The sequence below is a fragment of the Aplidium turbinatum genome, chromosome 5 (genome assembly GCF_918807975.1).
Source record: "Aplidium turbinatum chromosome 5, kaAplTurb1.1, whole genome shotgun sequence".
In the NCBI taxonomy this organism is placed as follows: Eukaryota; Metazoa; Chordata; class Ascidiacea; order Aplousobranchia; family Polyclinidae; genus Aplidium; species Aplidium turbinatum.
In genome coordinates, this window is record NC_137476.1 from 13004549 (window position 1) to 13032113 (window position 27565).

General features: G+C 38.2%; 1 protein-coding gene across 4 annotated transcripts; it reads right to left on the bottom strand.

The window, feature by feature from the left end:
• On the bottom strand, positions 1 to 27565 carry LOC145770412 (transmembrane protein 230-like). Of its 4 annotated transcripts, none has more exons than XM_082582053.1 (3): positions 27259 to 27565; positions 14321 to 14503; positions 1 to 2132 (listed from the first exon to the last, which is right to left on the bottom strand). In XM_082582053.1, exons 1-2 carry the CDS (start codon positions 27465 to 27467, stop codon positions 14368 to 14370), a joined length of 345 nt encoding a protein of 114 aa, XP_082438179.1. In that variant the 5' UTR covers positions 27468 to 27565; the 3' UTR covers positions 1 to 2132; positions 14321 to 14367. The 4 variants fall into 4 exon arrangements, with proteins under 4 accessions (XP_082438179.1, XP_082438181.1, XP_082438180.1 ...); XM_082582054.1 differs by lacking the exon at positions 1 to 2132 and adding an exon at positions 26341 to 26524 and having other exon boundaries at positions 14371 to 14503; XM_082582055.1 differs by lacking the exons at positions 1 to 2132; positions 14321 to 14503 and adding an exon at positions 10514 to 10583.

A 27565-nucleotide genomic window follows, 5' to 3' on the forward strand; every position in this document is an offset into this window, starting at 1 on the left:
TAATACAGCACCACCCAACATATCATAACAAAACTTTTGAAACAAACATTGTGTATCTTATACTGCAAGCAATCAAACATTGTACTAGTCAAATAGTCAAGCTAAATTAATGAATGATGTCATGAAAAGTTTTCAATGTAACAGTCCATTTTAATTAAAAAAAAACAACCCTAACCAATCACTACTAATTGTGACTTACTCTTACCATGCTCATGCAGTAGGTAATATGCCATTAAAAATACAATATTTTTATGGCATCATGGGAAGGCCAAAAGCACCCTATGTTGCATACATAAAACATAGATTTTGGGGAAGTACGTACATTTAATAGGAGTAAGATGAGTATTTGTGATAGAAATAAGACAAAAAATATTTTTAATTTTCCCCCTGTACCGGTACCGTATATATTGTTGCAAATGTGCAACAAGTTGTACTGCTAACAATTTTTTGTTGATGGGACTTTTCCAAAATAAAAAATCTTAAAACATGACTATTATTGTTAGGTGGCTGGGAGATAAGGGAATTTCTAGCACATTTTCTTTATACACTTTATGTAATAGAAAGAATGTGTGAAGTAAGAACTTCCATTGGTTGTAGATACTCTAGTACTCAGATTTTGCCAGTAACATGCTATTTTTGTAGCATAGCTATTAGCGAGCTACTTTTTGGTAGTGGTGCTACGTTTTTCACATGTAGCAGAGAGGTGCACTGTTAGCTTCAGTTGTACTTACGCTATCTTTTACTTTCCAATTTAAGTGGACAAAAATGAATTTTTACAGACTTTTGATGAAAACACTGCAGTATGAACATAAAATTTTGCCTAAATATGTGTTCCATAAAGATATTGAAATTGCAGTGTAAACGAATGTGGTACTGAAAGTTGACATTATCATTTGTTGTCAAGATCATTTTGACTACACAAGGTACTTAATCAGAGTTTTCTTGTGTCAGTTAAAGATTACAGCAGCATGTAGAAATAGTGGTAGAGCACTACTTTTTGTCCCAGTAGCGGTAGGACGCTTTTTTCAAAATAGAGGATGCCCAATTCTGCTAGCACTGTCAAGTGATATTGTGATAACTTTTTCCAAACCTTCTTATAAAGTTCCAGGCTTTTTCAAGACTATTAAGGATGTTTTAATTTTTTGGAGACAGTAAAAATCGAACATTTATACATAGTGGTAAAAAATTAATTGGTGATGTAGCATGTTTTGAAAGCAAACTTGTTTCAGTCTTTTTAACAATTTCTTCCACCAAGTAAAAACACAAATTCATTTTGCGGAAAATGTTGTTGAAATGAATCAAAAATGCTTACAATGCAAATCGCCTCCACAAAGAATATCAACAAAATATTTCAAGTGACAAACTGGTTATTTCTTGACAAACGACATGATAATTATCTAAGTTTCATTTTATACAATGTAACATTGGCTAAATCATGGAGATATTTCCAGTTTAGCAACAATTTATTGTGAAAAAACAGCATGGATTTAAGATTTAACAAAGAGACAACGGCTGTTTTAAACCAGATAAATTTTAAATTTTGTTGATAATATTTTTTTGCACTTTGCACATTAACATTCTTTTTCATGTACAGGCTTTCACCAATCAAAGAGGTTTGATACCTGATAAAGGAACAAATTCATCAAGTTTTTATTTAAAAGTTGAGTCATGATTACAAAAAATAACCTGCTATCCAATATACTCTATTGAAAAAAGTTCCCCAAAAATTAATGGCAAACTGCACTTGGTAGCTTATGCTATGATTCAGCTGCCGTTCAGGTTGTCATCTTCTCACCATATATACATCAAATTTACTGCTTTTAATATCAAATATTGCAAGTGCACAAAAGTAATATACACATTTAAGATATTTTTATTAAGTCAGTTACAGAAAACAGGATGTAGCTTATTCACAGTAAAAGATTTATCCTTAATGGAATGCAGACAGATTTGTGCAACTGCACATTCTCTGTGCAACAACTAGGTTGCAATGTTTAAAATACAGTTTGGACTCATAGTGAGATTTCAATCCGATTGCAAAGTGTGTCTTAGAAAATGATTAAACAGAAGACGATTGAATTCAAGACGTCATTGCCAATTGCTTCCATTCTTGATTCACATATGAAAATAATCTACAAACAAAAAAAGAAGTTTTAAGTTTTGCACTTAAATGTATTGTTGTTGCCTCAAACAGAATGTTAGTAAAAAAGATGAAGTATTACAGTAGAAAAAAATTGAAGTAATTTGCATTAGAAGCAGTTTCATACAAATCAACATTAGGCTACACTGAAAATAATCACAAACTAGGGATTCCCCTGTAATAGGGGTTCGCAAATACTCACGTTGTATTTCTTAATCAGCGTAAAATTTATATGATACATTGCTTTAAATTGGCAACAAAGGTAAAGTTTGAGTCTTAATTGAAAATGCAGCTTTGTCTTTGACAGGACACTAAATGAAACTAAACATGCAGATTGCAGAGATCGAAACATTCTTGCACGGCCAGCTTGACACGAGACTATTGACCATAGCTGACCTGACCAGTGCCGGATTAAGGGTCTGCTGGCCTGTAGGCACATTTTATAAGTGGCCCGAAAATCAGGGTTGCCAACTATAAAATCAGAATTATCAGTGTTGCCAAATCATTGTTACAAAGATCGTTGTTGCAACTATAACACAGGGGGTCAACCTTATGGAGTAGATCGTTTTCAATACTCAAAAGTGCCAATGTACCAAGACGTTGTTGACACATTGTTGATCGTTTAACGTCTTTAATTCGTTTCAGTTGTGTAAACAAGCGTTTCCTCGAGCAATTCGTAGCCATTGGACATAAGTACAATCTAAGTGCTACTTCAGTGTTCGGAAATGCATTATTAACACCAGTAGTGTGCAGCATTTTAAGCATCTTCTGGGCACTTCCTGTTGCTGTTGTTTCATCGCGTCTTTGCTCTTTACAGTCTTTATACCAGCACATAAACTGACGAAATTCTGATGGGAAGTCGGAAGGTCCTTTGAATACACATCAACTAGACCTGCAACAGCAACATCGATGTCTTTAACAGACATGGAGTCGTACTCAGTCAAAACTCCATACCTCTGCAGCAACATGGAATATGCATCGATACGTTTCTGTAGTGCGCTCTTCACTCTTCAGTTAGTCGATGATCACATAAAACGTGTTGATTTTAAATTTTTGCTGGCCCGACATTCCTTCCACATCATCTGTAGCAGCTCCATCACGGACATGCTTCTGTCGCTTTGGTGCTCGCCGACTTTCAGATTTAGGTGCTGCTGCCACAGCGATCACGTGCCTGCTGCTCATAACAGTCAAAATTCTCTCTGCACTCATCCAAGAATTTATCCAAGCTCTTCAGATGACCAATGGCTGGTGTCAGTTCGATAGTGAAACTTTGAAGCAACTTGCTACTAGTATTGAAGTGCTGCAAAATATTGTTTTGAAGTGGCAACATGTTTCAATTCGTCTTTTTTAACGAATTTTGCTACCTTTAATTCATCTGGAAAAACAGAGCTATTAAGATAAATACTTATTAGTTTAGAAAGTAATGATTTTGGAAACATGACTACATTTCTACTGATTTTAAAGTGGCCTGGATTTTTGACTGACCTGTAGGCACATGCCTACTTTGCCTAATGGTTAATCCGGCACTGGACCTGACGCATAGTTGCATAGACAACTTGCCGCAGGGCAATTTTGCTGCAACACTTATTTCAGGCAAAGTCATTTTTCCATTGAAGATCACTTGTCTTGTGTGGATATTTTGTGTGTAAGATAATTAAATTTCCATAAATTCATTTTTAACCTAGACACTTGCAAACTTTGATGAATGTAAACAATGAATCAAACCAATTGACACAAAAAGCATTAAAAGCGTTGACACAATATGCACACTCTTAATAAACTAATCCTAGTGCCATCCTTAGAGCTCGACCGATATAACTTTTTCAGGCCGATACCAATATTTATGAAATTTTTAGGCTGATACCGATATATATCAGCTACAAAAATTTGTTACCAACAAACTTATTAAGCAACAAACCAGTCCAAGAAAGTTTATGCATTAGTTGCTGTAATGGAAAAATCATTTTTAACACTAATCACAAAAAAACACCAAACAAAAAAGAAACAACCCATGCCTCGAAATTCGTTTTTGCTGACGGCGGACAAAAATGTCCGATCTGAATTCTTCGCCATTTAAAAGCTATGGTTGTAAGGTTTGTAAGGCTTTTTAAAATTTCAGCAAAGGCTTTCATCAGACCAACGAGGTGCGCTTGGAGAGTCAAAGCGCTGTGTAGCTGCAATACGCCGCATAACTGATTAACTTCCACCGAACGAGGGCGTGTGGCTTCTTGCATCACAATGCTCTGAGCACAGGTCGGAAAACTTCTACTATGACGCTACTATTTTCTTCTGTGCAAAGTTTCATTGGATTTTTTCTTTGGGTTTATTTTTGCTATGTCATGTGAGCGAAAGTTAATTTTCCATGGGTCTTTTCTTTCTTACTGTAATACCAAAACGACAAATTTTGCTGCATCTTGCTGTGATAGCCTACTCGTATGATCTAATTTTGTAACGAATCTTGCCTTATCAATATCATTCGGAGATCAAAGCCAGACATTGTGACGTAAGACTTGAAATAAGTTGCGCGTGGTGAGTGTAGAAGTACACCGGAACTCCCATTGTATCTTAGCAAAAAATTCACCTTTGTTACACTGATTCAATGTCATCAATCCTCATCCTGGATCGCCAATACCCGGAAGAGGAGTGGTCAGACAACACCTCCAGACTCCACACCTTTGTTCCCGACGCTGGACCCATGCCACCAGAAAAGGAGCTCAGACGACCTGCCTGGGTACGGTTGAATCGCCTCCGCCCAGGTGTTTGGCACTTCGCTTCCTTGATGCACAAATGGGGCCTATCAACATCTGCGGCATGCAACTGTGGTGCAGAGTAACAGACAGCAGATCACATCATCTACCACTGCCCGACGTTTACTCCTCCAATGGCAGTTGGCTTGTCAACGCTGGAGGACTCTACAATCAAGTGGCTGCTCGAAGAATGCCCGGACATTTGACCCCAATGAAATGCAGTCCAAAAAACAACCTTTCATACCAAAGAAGAAGAATGTCATCAATCGTTGAAGCAACTTAACACTTGAAAGTTTTCCTGCTTGAATGGAAGCTAAGGGATACAGTATAAACATTTTCTAGATGCGCGCACTAGAATGGGCGGGAAATCATATTGTCGAAACAATTGTTCGTGCTATGCAAGCACGTTTGAGCAACTTGTGTTTCTTCTAAAAGCATGTATGACTGGTTTTGATTTTGCTTTTGCTGGCCGATGTTTATCGGCGAAAAAAAGCCGATACAATACATCGGCTACACCTGATATCGGCTGATATATATCGACTGACCAATATATCGGTCGAGCTCTAACCATTCTACTACAAAAGGGAACATTTTTGTCACATTTCAGTGATCGTTTGTCGTATTTAATTGTTGTATATGGCATTTGAAAGCCACACACCAGTTTTCGGTGCACGACAACTGGGCGAGACAAACTGGGCGATACCCACTTGGGCGAGACCAGGTGGGCGACGGACCAAGTGGGCGACGAGCCAAGTAGGCGACGGACCAAGTGGGCGACGGCCAAAGTGGGCGACGGTAGCGAAAGTTTAGCCATTCGGAACGGTGGTGACCATGGTGGTGACATATATAATTTATCTAGTTGCTTTGCGGTGTCACGGTTTATCGTGAAGCTTAAGAGAAACCCCTCAGAAAAGAGAAAAACGAATGGCCAAGGTTTGGTTGAAGTCATCGAAGCTTGTCAGTCGTTATAAAGTCATGTTTTCTGTTTTAGATCGTAAAATATTACTTTTAATTTTTACTTTAATGTACAATGATTGATTTGTGGAATGGAGGCAATGAGAGTTCTCACGCTGAGTTTCACGAAGCATTGGAAGCAACATTTTCATTATTTTTTGTAGCCTAGTATTAGCGCTTGCTGTTTGAGTGTTTGATGTTAATTTGCATTGTGACATCATCTTGACACATTATTTTGCAACACACAATCCAGTCTTTGAATATTATAAACACTTGCGGTGGCCCGGTGGGTCACTAGATCACTCAGCCAGTGCTGAGATCTTAACTAGTAAGTAGTAGCCTAGCTGGTTTGGTAGGTACATGCATTAAACATTTGAATTTTTGTAGTGATTTTCAAACGAAACAGAAGTTTTTTGTTAGTTGTTCGAGTGTGTTATTGTTGAAAATACTTCCTAATCATAATCGAAACTTGTCAGTCGCAATACCGATGCTGATGATGTAAGTAAAAGTCTTTAAAGTCATATTTTTTTTGGTGGTGCAGAAAGTTGTGAAACCAATAACAGTGAAACAACGACGTTGGTACGGGTCAATTGAAGAAGTTATAAAGTCATATTTTCTGTTTTAGATCATAAAATATGACTTTTCATTTTTACTTTAAAATACAAAGATTGAACCGTATAATTTGTGGAAGGGAGTCTAGTAATAGCGCTTGCTGTTTGATGTTAATTTGCATTGTAACATCATCTTGACACATTATTTTGCAACACACAACCCAGTCTGAATATTATAAACACTTGCAGTAGGCAGGCCTCGAAATTCACGGCGGACACCGCGGACATGTCCGCCGTCATAGCATGTGATGTCCGCGGGAAGTACGCTCTAGATCGGTCATATTTGTCCGCCGAGAAATAACACAGAAACTGGCGATTCAAATCGTCATTGCATGGCACGAACAACAAATGTTGCGAGAATACAATTTCCCGCGCATGCTAGTGCGCATCTAGAAAATGTGAATACCGTACTGTATCCCTTAGCTTCCATTCAAGCAGGAAAACTTTTGATTTTTACGTTGCTTCAACGATTGATGACGTTGAATTGTCGTAACAAAGATGAATTCTTCGCTAAGAATCGATGGGAGTACCGGTACTTTTACACTAATCACGCGTAACTTAGTTCAAGTCTTATGTCACAATGTTTGGCTTTGATCTCCAAGTAATATTGATAGGAAAAGGTTGGTTACAAAATTAGAAATGCGAGTAGGCTATTACGGCAAGATGCAGCAAAATTTGTTAAGTTTTTGTATTACAGTAAGAAAAAGCCCATGGAAAATTCACTTTCGCTCACATGACACGCAAAAACAAACCTAAAAAAGCCTAGTGATACTTTGCACAGCAGAAAATAGTAGCGTTAGTGTAGAAGTTTTCCGACTCATGCCTAGAGCATTGTGACGCAAGAAGCAACACGACCTCGTTTGGTGGAAGTTAATCAGTTATGTGACGTATTGACCAGCTACACAGCGCTTTGACTATTCAAGCGCACGTCGTTGGTCTGATGAAAGCCTTTCAGAGTGACTTTGCTGAAATTTAAAGCCTTCTAAACCGTTTAGCTATTGGGTCATTCCATGCCAAACGTCCTGAAATTTTGAAACTTCCCAGTTTGACCCTCTCCAAATTTGCTATGACATTTTTAAATTGAGTACACCCCTGCGCTGATGAGCGCTCGGTCATTTTCGGCCATTTTTAAACAAGCATATCTCTCTCATTGCAAATTTAATCTACTTCATTTCTGGCAAAAGCTGGCAAAGACACTTGTAGGTATATTACATGAATCCAGTTTCAAAATTATATTGTCTGAAAGCATTTTAAAAATATGGAGGCCCAAAGTGTCCCCATTTTGATGCAAAGACAAATTTTGGACCATATTAAAAAAGCTGTAGCTTCCATACAAAACATAGCATTGCTCTCAAATTTATCCTGGAGGCTCCCCTCCTACTGGATTACAACTACATTGAATTTGGAAGGAAACACTGCTTTCATTAAAAAGTTATTTCACGTCAAAATATGGACCAGTAGCAAATTTTGCTAAAATATGCCATCTTGTGGTGAAAAAATGACCCCGTCAGACATTGTTTTGAAAAAAAAATATTTTGTTCATCTCAAAGAGATATTCATGAGGAACTCATCTTCTGAGTTTCAACTTTGTTCCGCAACTATTAAGGGGTGAGATGCAGTGAGGTTTAACCCCTCTTAATATCCATTTCAAGCAATTCGAAAACCATGAACATTAACTTTTAAGTTAGCCAATTGCACTTGTTGTATCGTATTTGGCAAAAAATGAAAATTTTACTGAGGACACCCTTTTAAATGGTGAGGTTGTCAGAAAAAATAACTCCTGCAAAAGTCTTGAAATTGAATTAGGGATGGTCCTAGTGGCCCTTCCCCAAAATACCATCTGCATATCTCAAAAACTGCTTGAGCTAGAGATATGGTTTTTGTGTCAAAAGATGCAGAAAACATGATTTCCTGCCTGCTTTCTGAACAGTGATTGTGCCTATCTTGAGTAGAAAAGCAGTTATTTACTAAATAACTGCTTTACTAATTTACTTGAAACTTAAATAACTATTTACTAAATAACTGCTTTTCTACTCAAGATAGGCACAATCACTGTTCAGAAAGCAGATAGGAAATCATGTTTTCTGCATCTTTTGACACAAAAACCATATTTCTAGCTCAAGCAGTTCTTTAGATATGCAGATGGTATTTTGGGGGAGGGCGCAGAACTTTAGGGGGGGAGGGCCAATAGGACCATCCCTAAATCAATTTCAAGACTTTTGCAGGAGTTATTTTTTCTGACAACCTCACCATTTAAAAGGGTGTCCTCAGCAAAATTTTCATTTTTTGCCAAATAAAAGCCACCCTACCCCCCACCCCGAGACTTTTGCATGTGATGGTCAAGCTCATGATTTCACAGCTGCATTTACTATTAGAGTTAGGTTACATATTTCAAACTTGAACTGTCTATAGGTTAGGCAAAAAAGATTTTTTCCTGAAAATTTCGACTTTTTGAATGACTGTCCACAGTGTCAAATATTAACCACAAGATGGTGCATTTTGAGTTTTTTTGCTCGGGCTTCATCTTTGCACCCTCCAAACTTCAATAATTTCACTTTTGTTTGGTGTCAGTCTCATGAGGGTTAATTATCAACTAGTATAGATTAATGATATGCAAAATGGTAGTTCTGTGACTATTGGTTTGGGAGATAGCAGACATCAAAAATTGCTAAACAATTTTCAAATGTAAAAAATTTCAATTTTTGAAACGTTCTATCTCTAAAACTAATTTGAAATTGGCAATTTTGATGGTAGATATAAAAACTAGGGCTGCTTCTTACTCAAAATACCAAATTTCAGTTTTGTAAATACTTTAGATTAAAAGTTGTGAAGACCCAAACATGGAGGAAAATTAACATGCAAACACATTTACAAGTTTTACATTTACGAGAAAGTCAAATTCCAGTAGCCTATAAGGCAACCAGTCATTTTAGGTTGAATGTTCTTTGCTTCCTTTGTACAATGTGCTGTAGTTGTTTATGTCATTTACGAAACAACAAGTGCAATTAGCTAACTTAAAAGTTAATGTTCATGTTTTTCGAATTGCTTGAAATGGATATTAAGAGGGGTTAAACCTCACTGCATCTCACCCCTTTATAGTTGTGGAACAAAGTTGAAACTCAGAAGATGAGTTCCTCATGAATATGTCTTTGAGATGAACAAAATATTTTTTTTTTAAAACAATGTCTGACGGGGTCATTTTTTCACCACAAGATGGCGTATTTTAGAAAAATTTGCTACTGGTCCATATTTTGACGTGAAATAACTTTTTAATGAAAGCAGTGTTTCCTTCCAAATTCAATGTAGTTGTAATCTAGTAGGAGGGGAGCCTCCAGGATAAATTTGAGAGCAATGCTATGTTTTGTATGGAAGCTACAGCTTTTTTAATATGGTCCAAAATTTGTCTTTGCATCAAAATGGAGACACTTTGGGCCTCCATATTTTCAAAATGCTTTGAGACAATATAATTTTGAAACTGGATTCATGTAATATACCTACAAGTGTCTCATTTTGCCAGAAATGAAGTAGATTAAATTTGCAATGAGAGAGATATGCTTGTTTAAAAATGGCCGAAAATGACCGAGCGCTCATCAGCGCAGGGGTGTACCCAATTTAAAAATGTCATAATTTGAAAAGTACAACAGATTTTGAGCTAAAATTTTCAATTTTTAGCTCAATCATGTTATCCAACCTTTTGTCTGATTTTCAGCAAATTTGGAGAGGATCAAACTGGAGGGTCCAGGACGTTTGGCATGGAATGACCCTATTAGCTATACTTCTCAAATGGCGAAGAGATATCAAGGTAAAGTGATTAAGCATGACGATCGACGTTAAAACTGGTGTGTCCGCCGTGAGACTTAATTTGTCCGCCGAGATAGCTGCTCAGACCGGACACGTTTGTCCGCCGTCAACAAAAACGACTTTCGAGGCCTGGGTAGGTCACCATATTTCGTACCGAAGTATTTTTCTGACTTGTTTGTTAGAGTACCGGTAGCTGAGTATCGTTCGAAACTCGAAAGACGCTTTCGATTGTGATGACAACTACGACTTGCCTTGCATGTTTTATACCAAGTATTCTTCAGGTCATTTCAATTTGTGAGCAATGAACACGCTTCTCCAGAATGTCGTGACCTACATATATATAGGTCACCAATCCAATGGATTGTCCGCAATGGGGGAAATGAAGTAAGGTGGGACAGACACATGCGATCAAAACAAAGACAGGTGTCTGTAATCTCAGACCATAATCTTATGTGCTAAACGTTGTACTGCAAACAAAGACGTTGAATCTATGTAAAATATTGCAATGATAAATCTAATAAAACTTTTGAAAAATCATTTGGTGGTCTGCTTTGTTAAGTCAACATGTCAAGCAAATCTGTAAAACGAAAAGATTTGGCTTTAGCTGAAAGAGTAATTGTAATCAAAGAGTTAGAGAGGAAAACGCTGCAGAGAGTTGTTGCAGCAAAATTTGATGTGGCACAGGCGCAAATTTCACGGATATGGAAGGCACGGGAAAAGCTCTTGAACTACCATCGTAACAACAACATTGACAAAACTCACCTTAAGCAATATTTTTTCGGACATTTGACCGATAAAGCTTTGGTAGAGAGTTTGCTTTGTTGAACCATAGAGAAATAAAACATAGTAACTTTAGCGGGTTTAGCATACTTTATTTCACACAAAATATAACATAATTAAATAAAATAAACTCAAACGTTTTCGACACGTACGTGTGTCCTCATCAGGAATTAAATCTGCAATACATAAAATGAAAAATCGTAAGATAAATTTGACTATGCACTGTAACTGTAACGACACTCTGGACTGAAAGCACAAACTGAACAAATGATACGAGAATGATTGCGAGTAAATTATGCGGTGGGAAACAGATCACGTGAGGTGTAGACTACAGGCATTGGACAAAACAATTAGAACACACACAAAAGGAACGATGAGCCACAGGCGAATAACTGCCGGTTGAGAGATGGATTGTTACGTTTGATTCTTAAGGCTTCCATGATCTTAGTCTGAAAATCAGATCTGCCTCGAGAGATGATTTTAAATTGGGCAATCGAGACATTGTCAGTGCACGTTTCACAAGAGGCGATGTGCTCTTTAATTGCACTTTTAGTTGTTAGGTTTGGGTTGAAGTGCTCCCCGGCCCTTGTCAACAAATGTCTGGTTGACATACCAATGTATGTCTGGTTTGCGTCACGCAAACAACTAAATTTATACACAACATTTGAAGAAAGAGCAAAGGGGGTAGGCGACTTCAATTGAAAATATTGGTGCACTTTAAATGTTTTATACACAGGATCTCACGTCATCTCACGTACACCTCACGTGATCTGTTTCCCACCGCATAATTTACTCGCAATCATTCTCGTATCATTTGTTCAGTTTGTGCTTTCAGTCCAGAGTGTCGTTACAGTTACAGTGCATAGTCAAATTTATCTTACGATTTTTCATTTTATGTATTGCAGATTTAATTCCTGATGAGGACACACGTACGTGTCGAAAACGTTTGAGTTTATTTTATTTAATTATGTTATATTTTGTGTGAAATAAAGTATGCTAAACCCGCTAAAGTTACTATGTTTTATTTCTCTATGGTTCAACATTTGACCGAATTGACTATATTTTTTTCGGATATTTTGCTAAAAAATCGGTCAATGACCGAAAAAAACAGCGCGCAAGTAGTGTTCTAGAAGCTATAAATCGTATGTGTGAGGAAAATCCAATGTCTCACAGAGACTTCTTATTAACTTACGTTTACAATGTTGTATGTGAAAGTACCAATAAAACTTCAATGGACAGGATCCACCACAGATTATGTGGGACTTCTCAAGAGACATAAGTGATAATTTTAACTTGGGCACTTAAAGTCAACTGATACTTTTAAATCCGAATGCTCTAGTCTAGACGCTGCATAGCCGCATCAGCACTTTACAGAACACATTGTGACTGACAGTCATTACTAGGACCATTTTGTTTATGACCTAAAAATTGAAAAATATGACTTTATTTTGTGAAATATATGACTTTATTTTTAGAGCATCAAATTTATGCTAATCTCCGTAGTCAATGATTCGTATGTAAGTTATTACATGTATTTTGAATAATAACACACTTGAACAACTAACAAAAAACTTCTGTTTCACTTGAAAATCACTACTAAAATTCAAATGTCTAATGCATGTACCTACCAAACCAGCTACTTAGTAATTAAGATCTCAGCACTGGCTGAGTGATCTAGTGACCCATCGCAAGTGTTTATAATATTCAGAGACTGGATTGTGCGTTGCAAAATAATGTGTCAAGATGATGTCACAATGCAAATTAACATCAAACACTCAAACAGCAAGCGCTAATACTAGACTACAAAAAATAATGAAAATGTTGCTTCCAATGCTTCGTGAAACTCAGCCTGAGAACTCTCATTGCCTCCATTCCACAAATCAATCATTGTATTTTAAAGTAAAAATTAAAAGTAATATTTTATGATCTAAAACAGAAAATATGACTTTATAACGACTGACAAGCTTCGATGACTTCAACCACTCCTTGGCCATTCGTTTGTCTCTTTTCTGAGGGGTTTCTCTTAAGCTTCACGATAAACCGTGACGCCGCAAAGCAACTAGATAAATTATATATGTCACCACCGTTCCGAACGGCTAAACTTTCGCTACCGTCGCCCACTTGGCTCGTCGCTCACTTGGCTCGTCGCCCACTTGGTCCGTCGCCCACTTGACTCGTCGCCCACTTGACTCGTCGCCCACTTGGTCCGTCGCCCATTTGACTCGTTGCCGACCTGGTCTCGCCCAAGTGGGTATCGCCCAGTTGTCGTGTACCGCCGATTTTGAGGCTAATCGACGTTAGTTTTGCTTAACAACTTGTGGACTGAATATTGACACTTGATGCCATTTCATGACACTATAATGAAGAAACGATACTGCACCATCCACACTCTAAGATCAATGCCAATCTGCATGCGTTTATTTACTGTGTGCCACAATAATATCAATGGCCGCTGTAATATTATTTGAGTTGTCTCTTTCCATTTTTTTGTTTCAGGCTGTTTTGTGAGATCACCTACATAATACAGTCAGTGGCGAACGCAGGGGGGCATTGAGCTTTGCCTCCCATTTAAAAGAAAATTTTCAGTAATTTAACGAAGTAGAGTACAGCATTCAATATGTTTTGGATAGCACTCTCAAAGCAAATTACAACGTTGCTATAAACTAAGCAAATAGGTCTGCTAAATCCATTGCTCAATGGAACCCTCGCATACGCCACTGTATACAGTTTTTGGCCGTTGTCAGAATATCGTTACTTTGTGTGGCATTTTTTGTAATGCAGTAACTGTCAGTTTGTCACCCATACTTTTACAAGTTTTAATAAAATGTAATGTAGTTTTGGCACTTCTAAAGTAAAAAAATATCGCGAGTAGAAGGTTGCATAGCCTATAGCTCGAAGCTGTAGGTTTTCGACTGACTTTCTTCAGAAGATAACATCATCATCATAATAAAATAAACTTAAACGTGGTGAAGAATTTATGTATAGAACTATAGAAGAAAAACGAAATGTAAATTTGTCTAATTAGATGCCGCCAAAAGTCATTTGTGCTTTAAAGCTCCTTTGTTAATTTAAATTCTGCTGATTAGCTAAATTTTGATTAGCCAGACGAACACCTGCAGCTTTAAGCTATGTGCAACTTTTTACTCAAAATTTTTAAATTTTGTATCACCAATCTTTAAATGCTTTCTAGCACACTTTAATTCACATCACAAAAAACGAACATTATGCCACACTACAAGAAATCTTTACAAGTTAAAATAACTAACTTTAAATCACAGAATGATTACCATGAACTAAACACTTCATTGAAGCATTCAAAGGCACATCTGTTCTTTCAGTCATCATAATGTGGTATATCATCATAAGAATATCCTAGATAACCCATCCAGGAATAATATGCAATTCGTAAATGGTAAAAACCAGGAAGAAAAGTGATTATTCCAAGAGTTAATACTGGCCATGTGCGGTCACTGAAATAAATAGCAATGAATATCATTACACTAAGTAAATTATTTTAAACCAGTTGATTGTAAACTAGCACCAAGAAAATGTCTAAATATAATAAATGGAGATATTTAGCAAGTTGTCATAGTTCTACTGGGTTATGTTCAGTAATAGTAGCGCTGGTTTTTTTTTTCGGTCATTTATCGGTCATTGACCGATTTTTTAGCAAAATGTCCGAAAAAAATATAGTCAATTCGGTCAAAATGTCCGAAAAAATATATAGTCAATTCGGTCAAAATGTCAGAAAAAATATGTACGCAGGCAAATTGATTTCAGTGAATGCAAAGAAGCTTCTTGCGCCACTCTACGATTTTTGTAAATCGGAAATACAAGACATAGACTAAATGTTTGAACGTTGATCTAATGTCTTATTGTATGTGATAACGTAAATAGAGAAGTAACATTTCCCAAACGTGACTGACGTGGTGCTTTCAAGTGTGACGCAATGTTGCGTTGCCTTGGAAAGGTCAAACCGCTTGGTAGAGATTGATCGGTCTGTTCTGTCAATCAGGACATTATTTCAGCATGTTGCATATACTATCAATTTTTGAGCTGGTGGTCAACCCTTTTGAAATGTTATTGACCAGACCTCGATAAACAACGAAGTATCCCTTTGTACGTTGATCCAATGTCTCATTGCTTGTGATAAATGCAAATATGAAAATAACACACTCAAAGACTTCAACTTTCTAGAAATGCCACTGTGTTTTCAAATCTTTCCTTCGAGTCCTGGAAAAAATTGATCTGTTAGTCGGGAAATTATCCCAGCATATTGCATAATGTTGTTAACTTTGGAGCTGGTGATAACCTCTGTGAAATGTTTGACTCCACATCGATAGATAATGATTTTGTGTGATGGTTTTTGCAACGTTGTACTCCATTGAGTAGACGCAGAAAGCCCTACCAAAAATATAACTGTTTGTAACTTTTTATGAGCAGGTGGGAAATCATTTCAATTTAGCTGGAATTTTTTTCGTTTTTGGTAAGTATTGAGTAGCCTCAGGGGCGTATCCTTAATGGAAGCAAGGGAAGCCTCAAACCCTGTCAAATTGAAAAAAGAGAAGATGATGTTTTTCAGTAAAACGATTTCGTAATTTCTTAACCTGAATACGAATTAAAACAGCTTCCAACTCAGGCCTCGACACTGAAGGCGGCCATTGTGAACATGGCCGAGATCAACCTACAAAAACCGACATTTGTCCGCTAGGTCTCACACTTCCGTCGGCCGCATTTGTCCGCCATGAAGTTCCGAGAAAATTTTACGCAAGCGGTCTTGTGAATAAAGTACTTTGTCACTTATAATCACAAAGGATTAGAAAGCAGTCAAAGCACCCCATAAATCACAATACACACTGTCTAATGTCTATGCTTGAATTGTTAACATTATTGATTGCGAACTAGGTGACAATTGGCAGAAAGTTTTAACAATAGCTACAAAGCGTAGCATAGATTGGCCAAGTTTGGCAGCTATTGCTAATGCTTTGCTGACTTTTAATGCAAAGAACGCAACCGTACAACGTGAATTCAGTTTGCTTTCTCGGTTGCAAACTCCAAGAAATCGCTTGCGTTGTTCAACTGCAGATACCAGTGAACTTATGCGTTTGAGGTTAAATGCTGCATCATACAAAACATTCAATTATGACATGGCATACGCGCTAGGGTGGAGTGAAAAAAACTTTTTCTGTCATATTGATGAAGAGGGCTGTTAAAAAGGTGTCATAAGGTCTAATATTGACTTTAAAAATATTTTTTTGACGTGGCACCCAAAATCGAGCGTGCCACCCAGCCCCATGGGTCATGCAAAAGTCAAAATCCAGTGTAACTTTTTTTATAATGCTCCTGGAAAGCTGGGAGTAGGCTTAAAAGTTGCAGAACAGCTATGTTCCTATATGCTCTAAAAGAACATTTTGTTCTAAATGCATCTATTGGGCAGAAATTCAAAAAAAAATGGATTTTTTCCATTTTCGGGGGCAAATTCAAATGAAATAGCATTTATTTGATGCTTAAATACATTTTTTACTACACTTTGTTCAATTATTTTGGGTGTTATTATGGAGTCTACATACTTGGACAGATGGGAACCTTGGCTATTTTAATTGAATGGTTATGGTTGGTTACCTAGTTTGTTTGTAGGTAGGCCTACTATACCATACCGTCCTTAGCATTAGCATGGTGTAGCGGACTTAATGAAACAAGCGAATACTATCTTTTAATTTGATATTGTTATACATTCATTAAAATTATAGAGAGTTACTTACACATTGAACAGGATATTTAGAAGAGCACATATCTAGGTATTTAAATTATCCCCAGTCCACAATCGAACAATTGTTCAATCTGCAGGAAGTTTAATTTGAAGCAACAGCAGCCAGCTTCGAGGAAATACATGCATATAAAATAATTGTAGTAGTAGTAGGCATCCTTCCATCTTTTCAGATGATGGTAGCACTCTGGGTACGGCAGCTTCTCATGTGGCTCTGAAGTCCAATCCTGGCGTGGCAGTCTCGTCCACAGTTTGGACATATGAAATCAGAGGAGTTCTGAGGCTGCTGTCTCTCTTTTCTCCTTTGTCTTCTTTGCTCTAGTTGCTTCCGCCGCCTCGACTTACCCTTTGCTAGACCCGCACTGACTTCGTAGCGCCATCTGCTGCAGTTTGCTGCGATCAGTTCCCAGCTGGCAGGGTCTATGCCAGTTAGCTTCAGGTCGCGTTTGCAAACGTCTCTGTAACGCAATGCAGGTCGTCCTACTGGGCGTTTCCCTGTGGCAAGTTCACTGTACAGAATGTCCTTTGGAATGCGCCCATCCTTCATTCTGGAAACAGGCCCCAACCAGCGTAGACGTCGCTGGCAGAAGAGAAGGTGCATGCTCAGGGAGCAAGAACGTTCCAGAACAGTGGTGTTGGGTATTCTGTCCTTCCAGGAAATACCAAGAATGCGCCTCAAGCAACGAAGGTGAAAGCTTTCAAGGCGGTTTTCTTGTCTGGCATAAGTGGTCCAGGACTCACTACCGTACAGCAGAGTACTAAGAACACATGCACGGTACACTTTGAGTTTTGTGTTAAGTGTCAAAAGATTATTGTCCCACACTCTCGCCCCGAGTTGAGTCATCACTCCTGCAGCCCTGGCTATTCGTCTGTCGATTTCCTTATCTAAGGACAGGTTGCTGGTGACCGTTGAACCAAGGTAGGTGAAGTGGTCTGTCACTTCGAGCACTTCTGGTCCTATGGTGATGACTAGGGTGTAACACTTTACACACTTTTTTTACAAATTGCTGCTGGCTAGTTATTGTGGTTTGCAAAATGACCTAACTTGATCAAGGGGAAACAAATTTTTGAAAAAAAATTATTTAAGCAGGCCACGCTCCCCATTTTTGTGGCGAAACCCCAATAACCCCACTACACTATTTGCTATATCTCATTCCGCGATGGAGGTAGAGAGCTAATTTTGCCACCAAAAGATGCAGAATACGAAAGTTTATATCCAACTTATGACCTAAACTTTTAGTTTTTTCTATAATTGAGAATAACTGTTTTTGACAGTAAAATTTGCATCTTTCGTAACCAAATGCTTGTATTTCAGATCATGGCTCAGACGAATGTCATTAAGCCATTATAGATAGCCTTTATTCAAACTCACATCTGCGTAACTAGTACAGTCATTGAACAGAAGACAGTATTGTTGTTCTCAAACTTTTTCACAGAATTGAATCAGTTTAATTTTACAAGTTTCCTTCACCAATATACAGCACTGTGCACTGGTATACAAAATTTTATGATGTTTATCTCAAAATTGATTACAAAGATGTAAAAAGTCGAATAATGAATTTTCCCCAGGTCACCAAAATAATGCTTTTAAGCTGGTTAAGTAATTACCTCAGGTTTTACAACTGCTGGTGTTAAATATCACATCAAAATATACTCAGCAATATGTCTGTGATAGAAACTCTTTCAACATTACTTAAATGTAGGTTATATCCTTTATTTACAGGTTAGAGGTTATAATAAAAAGCTATTAAACAATACATGTCACGTCAGAGTGTTCTGAGCAATGTATCTGTAATGCAAAAGCTTACAAAATTATGCTGTTTGTCAACACTACCGTACATCTTGTAATTAGGATATTTTCGGAGGCAGTATGAGTTGAAACTTGGAAAAGGTCCCAATTTAAGCCTACTGTCTCTGATGTTGCAAGTCTTCTAGAAGACATTTGCCAAACTTGGGTTTTCGCAAACTTAGAAGTGTCTTGTTATCATCTCGAAGAATTAAAAAAAAGATCAAAAGCACTTTAAATCTTATTTCCAGTTTGAAGGCACAACCAAGGAAGAGACTCGCATCTTCAAGCTACTTGCAAAAAATTGCCAGTTTTGAAATATAGTGTAATGAGCTATTTGACATTTGCTCGTGTAAAGGCAAGTTCGCATTTGACAGTATAGTACCATCAATGAAAAAGATATCCCCTGCACCATAGGCGCCTAAGCCGTGGGGGCCAGGCCCCCACGCATATTTCTGCGTGGAGCAACTTTTTATGCTGGATTGATACATAAAACAATAAATAAACTAGCGATCGGCAGCAGGAAAACATTTTTAAATGCAAACAGCAACAGCTTTGCGATAAATAATCACTAGAACGAGTAGCAATGCTACAATCCCACCCCAGAAGAAACGATCTAACGTCTGCATGTTACGTTAAATCAATGTAAAATGACTGATTTTGCTGCCTGAGACATAGCAAAAATCTACCATTTTGCGTCGATTCAATGTCATCAGATGTTGAATGCACCCAAAAACAACATAATTTGCTACATTGACGCAACGTGCGTTTAGCTTAATGCGCTTGCAAACTGACTCGATGTAGCTTTCGAAAGTCGAAACCTCTGCAGAGAATTGTCGCGGCAGTGAATCGCTTGCTGTGAAAATGAACTTGAAGTCTCGGCCCGAGGTAACCACTAACCAACGTAACAAGGGCTGGTACAAACCGCATTGCGCACACGCGGCATAATCAACACAACAACGGACTCGCGCAAACTGCATGGCGCACACACCACCGTTGCCATAGAAACCCGATCAAAGGCGGGGAATACGCGCATCTTTTGTTTCATCTGCAACACGAAAACAGGCGTATGACAGTGAATTGAAACTTAAAAGCAGGTCAGCGATAAGTTGCGATATTGCAGTGAAAAGGAAGCAATGTCAAGTCGAAAACCTAATCAAACGTCTCTCCGTAACTATCTTTCAAGGGCTGTTTACGGATGTAAGCAACTTTTTAATTTATTCAAGGTGACGTGCCGTTGAATTGATGTAAACATGATTGATTTTGCTTTCAACAGGTATATTTTCAAGCATATGATCAAGTTAGTATTTTCATTCCATTTACAGTATACCTTTTAGTAAACATTTTCGTACCCTGGGTCATGCTAATAAATCTAGTTCGTTGCTAAACTTTATGTTGTGCTTAGCTTAAAAAGTCGCAGTCCATCAACCGCTAGCCAACACAGACGCATAGCATGTGTTTTGGTCGAGTTTTGTTTATAATTGTTATATAATAATTAACGATAGGTGGAACGTAGCGATAACTCCGAGTGTGGCAATAAAAGCAATCCTAGTGTGACGACATAATTACGTCATCCATCTGTGTGACATTTCGCTGAATTTACGTTGCTGCTGATGAATCACGCTTTCGCCCCCACGGCCAAAAAAATAGTTAGGCGGCCATGCCCTGCACAGACCATTGGAGAACAAAGGGTATTTGCTCTTGTCCAATGTCTTCAAGAGTTCATCCAAAAGAGATAAAATTTCTTTTAGATCAGCGCTCAGAACGTAACATGGTGATTGGTGGTGTTGATGTGGCTGTCAGTCGCAAAATTTTGAAGCAAATGCAAGACAGAACTTTCAGAACTTTCCATAAACATGCTAGTGATGAGTTTGATCTTACTAGTAACAGTAATGAATTAGAGACATCTTCTGAAGAGGAAATGCCAAAGTCATCATCCAGAGAATTGAGTGTATGAGTGGCAGTGAAGAGGAAATTGCTTCAACATCATCAACTTCAACAAAAAATGAGAAGCTTCATGAAAGCATGTAATGCTTCTAAGCCAGCAAAGAAATGCTCGATTGACCACAGTGAGAAATGGCTGAACTCAAAGACAGCTGCGCTGGGAGCACTGCATGCCAACATTGATGTAACTTGGATTTCAACAGCAAAAAAAGCAGACACTAAAGCTCTGTTGTGGTCAAATCGTCCGCTGGCGGCATTTATGGATGCAACTTCTGCACTTTCACCATGTCTGACAGCAGGGAGTAAGGATGATTGGAAAGTGTTTTGAAACAACAATACTTCTTGTGAGCGATTGATAGGCCACGTGAAGGAAACAATTAATAGCAAAAAGATCTGTGACGCAAGTGATGTTGACATAAAGACAAAGAGTTACATTAACAATGCATACCGTACTAAATTCGCAATGAGAAATTAACAGGACAATGTACTTTGTCTAGCATGTATTGTATAGTTTTGTGTTGATTGTTTCATGCCTCATTATTGAATAAAACATCACTGTTCTTATATTATACAGCTTACAAGTTTGATTTAAAGGTTATGTTTAATGACTGAATGACAATCGTGCAAGCCAAGATCTGAAGTACAAGCATTTTGTTTCAAAAATGACAGATTTGACTCTTAAAACAGTTTTTCTCAATTATAGAAAGAAGTAAAGGTTTTAGGGCTATAGCATGTTCATAAGTTGGATAAAAACTTTGGTATTCTGCATCTTTTGGTGGCAAAAGCAGCTCTCTATCTCCACCAGGATATGAGATTTGCGACAAAAACGGGGAGCGTGGCCTGCTTAAACAATATTTTTTTTCCAAATTTTTTTTTCCATTGATCAAGTTAGGTCATTTCGCAAACCACAATAACTAGCCAACAAGTAAGTTGGTCGGAGTGTTACACCCTAGTGATGACAGGTGGCTTGGGGACATCTTGGCCCATGACTACTGTTTTCTTGATACTGAGGGCTTATTGAGTGAAATTTTGTATGCAGACGACCTGGTCTTGACAAGTAATAGTATGGAGGAAATGGAGAGAAAGTTTGAGAAATGGAAAGAAGCATTTGAAACCAAGGGTATGAAGGTGAATCTTGAAAAAACAAAAGTGATGGTGAGTGGAGCAGAAGGAACAGTTGTTGAGAGCAAAGTAGATCCCTGTGGAATATGTGGCAAGAGAGTGATGAGAAATTCAATGCAATGCAAGGAATGTGGAAAGTGGGTACATGCAAGATGTGCTAATGTCAAGAGAGCCGCAACAAGATTGGCGAAGTGTTTTGTTTGTGGGAAATGCAGTAAAGGAAGGAGAGTAACTCGAGAGGAGATGACGCAAGCAATGAAGAAAATGAAATTGGGGAAGGCTCCTGGACTATCTGAAGTCACTATGGAAATGATACGCACAAGTGGAGAGACAGGACCGAAAGTAATGCAGGAAATCAGCCAACATGTGTTAGATGGAAAAGGAATGCCAAATGAATGGAAGACGAGCGTGGTGATACCCATCTTCAAGGGAAAGGGTGATGCATTCGATTGTGAGTCATATAGGGGAATAAAACTGTTGGAGCATGCAATGAAGGTAGTGGAAAGGGTGTTGGAGAACAGAATAAGATCTGTGGTAAAGCTGTGACGAAATGCAGTGTGGATTTATGCCTGGGAAGGGAACGACAGATGCTATTTTTCTTTTGAGAAGGTTGCAAGAGGAATATCGGGACAAGGGAAGAACTTGTACATGTGCTTCGTGGACATGGAAAAGGCGTTTGATAGAGTTCCAAGAAGAGTGATGGAATGGGCAATGAGAAAAAAAGAAGTACCAGAGGCACTTGTGCAAGCAACAATGAGTCTGTATGACGGTGCAAGGACAAGAGTTCGAGTTGGATCTGCCCTCTCAGACGAGTTTTCGGTGAAGGTGGGTGTACACCAGGGTTCTGTCCTCTCTCCTCTAATTTTTGCCATTGTGATTGATGTGATTACCGAATGTGTATGAGAAGATTTATTGATGGAGATACTATATGCGGATGATTTGGTTTTGTTGAGTGACACAATGGTAGACCTCTGAGAGGGAAATTTGAGATGTGGAAGAAGTCACTTCATTGTAAAGGTATGCGTGTGAACATCAAAAAGACAAAGGTCATAATAAGTGGAATGGAAGGGGAAATCACAATGAGCAAATTTGACCCATGTGGGGTATGTGGAAAAAGAGTGATGGCAAATTCTGTTAAGTGTACAAAATGCAGGAAGTGGGTGCATGGGAGATGTGCAAAGATGTTCAAAGAGAGTGACATGTAGATCCGGAGATGGTTTTGAATGTGAAAGATGCAGGAAGATTTAGGAAGGAATGGTTGGTCCTGTTGAAAAGCTGAATGACGAAGTTGAATCCGTGAATGCCTTTTGCTATCTAGGAGATAGATTGAATGCAAGTGGTGGTTGTGAAGCGGCTGTGACTGCAAGAGTAAGGTTTGGTTGGGTGAAATTCAGAGAATGTCGAGAGTTGTTATGTGGTAGAAGATTTCCGTTGAAAATGAGGGGAAGAATTTATAGGTACTAGTTGTGTGACATCTGCAATGCTGTACGGAAGTGAAACATGGTGCTTACGGGAAAACGAATTGGCAATTTTAAGAAGAACCGGAACTGAGAGAGCGATGGTGAAAGCAATGTGTGGTGTGAAGCTGATGGACAAAAGGAATACTGAAGAACTTATCAACTTGCTTGGGTTGAATGAAAATGTTAATAAGTTAGCGAAAGCGAATGGAGTGCAGTGGTATGGGCATGTTTTGAGAAGGGATGAAGATGATGTTTTGAGAAGAGCGCTGGAGTTGCGAGTGGAGGGTCGTAGAAAACAAGGAAGACCCAAGAAAACGTGGAAAAGGCAAGTTGAGGAAGAAAGCAGCAAGGTGGGCTTAACAAGAGAGGACGCGTTAGACAGATCAATGTGGAGGTAGGGTGTAAAGGCGATTGCGGCATTTGGAGGTGAACCCGGACACCCTCGGTAACGGGGCATCACCGGATTAAAACTGGACTACTACACACTACTACTACTTAGACATACAAAGGCGACAAAAAATAAACGGTACATAAAAGTATACAGAGTAGAATTTGCCTGTCATCATTTTGCCTCGTTAGTTTCTTTTTGAAAGTACTGAACCAAAGTGCCATGTTTTGTGTACAAGTCAACTTTGCTTAAGTTGCCATCATTTTTGTATTACTGGGCACCAATTTAGCTGCCCGTGAAACAAAATTTTATTTGTTTCAAAAATCATCAACTTAAATAAATGTCTCTGTCAGTAGGCTACTGCAGTCAATTTAAGTGCACAATTAGACGTCGCCTGACGAGAACAAGATGAGTTTAAATCAGGAAAAAAGACAATGGAGATGCAAGCCTTAAAGCAGCCGGCGGCCATCGCGGTCATGGCTGCTAAGTAGTGCTTGAATGACCGCCTGTGCCACCTCCTCCGTCGGCCAAGTTTGGCCACCGGTTTCTTCTAGCCAATTTTTAATTTCGCATTAGAATGATCGTGGATTAAATGTCGAAAATATGTAGTATCAAAGAGTGATGCAGAATTAGGTCAGCGCATCATAGTCACTACTGTTGTATTGAATATATCCAGCTGCAATCACCAGCGGCCAGCGCTGTAAGTCTTGTTTGCAATTCCCGATGTTTATTTTAACGAAGTGTTAATCCGAAGTGCTAATTTACATCAGCTGGCAATATTGTCGTTTTTATATCGATTCAATGTTGTCGGACATTGAATCGTTGTTAAAAAGGAGAACTAGGTTAGTTGACATCCGTGGGTAAAACACTTGTCTTCATAGTTGAGAACGCTGTGGGTTAGTGACTTCACACCCTCAATGGTAACATCATAACGGAATAAATGGTCAGGTTTTATGAAAGGCGGTATGCAGTTGAAACAATTTACTGAGCTGCGAGCAGTTAAAACAATTTAGGGTCTTTAGATGGTCCCGCAATACCGGATTACAATCCCGATAAAGCATTTAATGCGTGGTACAACGATTCTATTGCAGGACGTCGCCCAGACTTCAACAACGCTAAGTGATCTTTTTAGCATTGTTGCAAGTTTAATGCTATTTACTAGTGCTATCGTTATTGTATTTTGGCCTCCAAGCACGCAGATTTGGCCGCCGAGAAGGAGCTCTCGGTAGGCCACGATGGTTGCCGGAAAAAAACACGAGTTTTAAGGCCTGGTATAAAATGATCAGGTTTTATGAAAAGCAGTATGCAGTTGAAACAATTTAATGAGCAGCGAGTAGTTGAAACAATTAGTGTCGTTAGATGGTCCCGCAATACTGGATTACAATCCCGATAAAACAGTTATTGCGTGGTACAACGATTCTATTGCAGGACGTCGCCCAGACTTCAAAAACACTAAGTGATCATTGTAGCAAGTTTAATTCTATTTACTTGTGCTATCGTTATTTGTATTTTGGCCTCCGAGAAGGAGCTCTTGGTAGGCCACGATGGCTGCCGGAAAAAAACACAAGTTTTAAGGCCTTTAACAAGTTTTTCTAGTACATAATCTCAAAATTCAATTTTTTTAAATTTAGTGGAAGAAAATTGAAAATAGTTCAAACTGAAAACAGTTTGATTTTTGAAAACGACTTAATCATTTTCCTACAATTTTATCTCCACATCATAGCTTATTGATTGCAGGGGGGTACTTTTTCATGGGTGAAAAGAGATGAAAGCATCATTTTGAACATAAATTAATGGTCAACACTCAACAGTGTCAGCATTCCAATGTTTATGATCACTAAGTATAGTATTATACCTACTTATTTTCACTGTTTTCATGATAAGTTATTGTTGAATTTTCTCTGACCTACATTACGGACTTGAGATTATTTGCCAAAAATGACCAAAATGTTACATTTTAAAGACATAAAATTTACAGTGAAGGAGTTTGATAATCAAAGATTTTATTTCATGAAATGAAAGAATAAAATTAATGCATGTGTTTGTCATGCATGTGTCTGTCAATTACAAATAATTAGGTTTTAGACAAATATTTTGATTGGTTTGGGTGGTGGAAGCATTTGAAAATTGAAAAAAACACTTATTATTTACGGGGCAAAAAAGCAAGATTTTGATGACCCACCTAACACTTATAAAATGCATCAATTCAAGAGAAGTTGTATTTTACTATTGAATTGTGTAGTATAGCCTAGTTTATAATGAACTAGCACAACCATTTTTAGTCTTCTACCACAATTACAATAAAAGTTATGGGGCTCTGAAAATGGCTAAAATTGCTATTTGCTACTCCTCTCAAGTCAAAAACGAGGGTAGCATCAGAAATTCAAATGGCCGCCATAGGAAAACCGTTTGACATATTGATCAAAAACTTAGGATTGTTTCGTTTGGTAGCCTAAGGCATAGTATGACAACTTTTCAGCAAAATCTGAGAGGTACCATACAAGATATCTTCATATTGGCTGTTTTGATATGGAATGATCCTTTGGAGATGTGTAAGGAATTGCTGTTTTCTCATCTTGTAAGGAGAGGAGACAACTGCAGATCCTTTTCCACAATGGTTCTCATTGCAGTGTTGTTCACATTCATGTTTTTGGCCATTGACGGATGGATCTGTTTGGGTTTCTCTCCACCCTTTCTCGGACAGACAACCACTTTCTTTGTTTAAGCAGTGCAAGGTCTTTAACTCCTAGAATGGGACACATGTTGCCAACCTCCTCATGGTGAGTCCTGGTAATTCAAATTTATGAAGTGAATAGCAACAAGCAGAGACCGCAACTCACCCGGGGTGGTAAAAGGATAAACCCTCGGCTCCAATGTCCAACGAGAGAAATTCATCTTCCTGTGGGAGTAACAACCTTGCAGCTAAGCGTTGAAGGCCTTGCCAAAGCCAAATGCAACATGTTGGAACATCTCACACACGAGCAACTCCTAGGATGATCTTCAGATGAACCAATTTCCTTAAATCTATTCACAACATGGTAAATGGTGAATTTGGCAACTTTTAAGAGCTTACTGATCTCAAGAGTTGGTTTTCCCTCGCGTCGGAGCTGAATGATGGCTTCTCTTTGGCTCATCTTAGACCTTACAATTCGACCTATATTTTAAAAAGTTTAAGCATATTAAAAGGCATAGAAGTGAAATTGAATAGGTTTAATCATGAAATGAAAAAAGTCTAAGGACTTTTAGTTCACCCCATATAGTGAGAAAGGAGAAAAGATCAATTGCATTGAAGAACAACAATTGACTAATAAGGTACAAGTCATGATAGGTGGACTTCCCAGCAACCATCATCCGAATCTCTGAAACAGGCAGCACACGATTGGAAGATCAGAAGACAGAGTATGTCACAACTGCAAGAGTAGATAAAAGAATGCCGAGCATGTCCTGCTAGAGTGCCTAGTTATCTACCGGTTGACTTACCGACTTGTCTATCCTTTGACAGGCGACCAGTTGACTGTCCCAGACAAGATTCACACAAGATTGATGCTCAAGGTCTGGGAGAAATGGAAGAAGGTGACAGAGAATACCGCGACAACAACTAGACCACAATAAATCTACCGACTGGAAATTGCGCAACAACACCAATGACCATAATTATGGTAAGAATAGCAACTACATAAAAAATTCTAATATTAAGAAAACATGCCAAGTCCTAATAAAAAATAACTTTCTAGAAAAACACAGCCTATCAATCTTACCTGTATTTCTTATCAATGTAACCAGCAAGAAGCAATGAGCCAACTATGATCAAGATGGAACCAATAAAAAATAGAGCAATGGCCACTCTGATAGCTCTCCAAGGAATTTTCACCTTTGGTCGTTCAAATTGCAAAGATGTGTAGACATCACCTTCATTGGTCTTTGAAAGATGTGATAATTTTTGGTATCGGGCAGATTGAGAAGGCATATTTATTATTTAAAGGACCAATCACTGAAGGAATAACATAGGATAACAAGTATATAATAGAAAAACCTATCACCAATCAATTAACAGCACAATTTGCA

Excerpts from the sequence above, each read along its gene's own strand:
- LOC145770412 (XM_082582053.1), bottom strand. The coding sequence starts at position 27,467 with ATGCCTTCTCAATCTGCCCGATACCAAAAATTATCACATCTTTCAAAG. Across the intron at positions 14,504-27,258 it reads TACATTGATAAGAAATACAG|TGACCGCACATGGCCAGTAT; the intron begins GTAAGATTGATA and ends TATTTATTTCAG.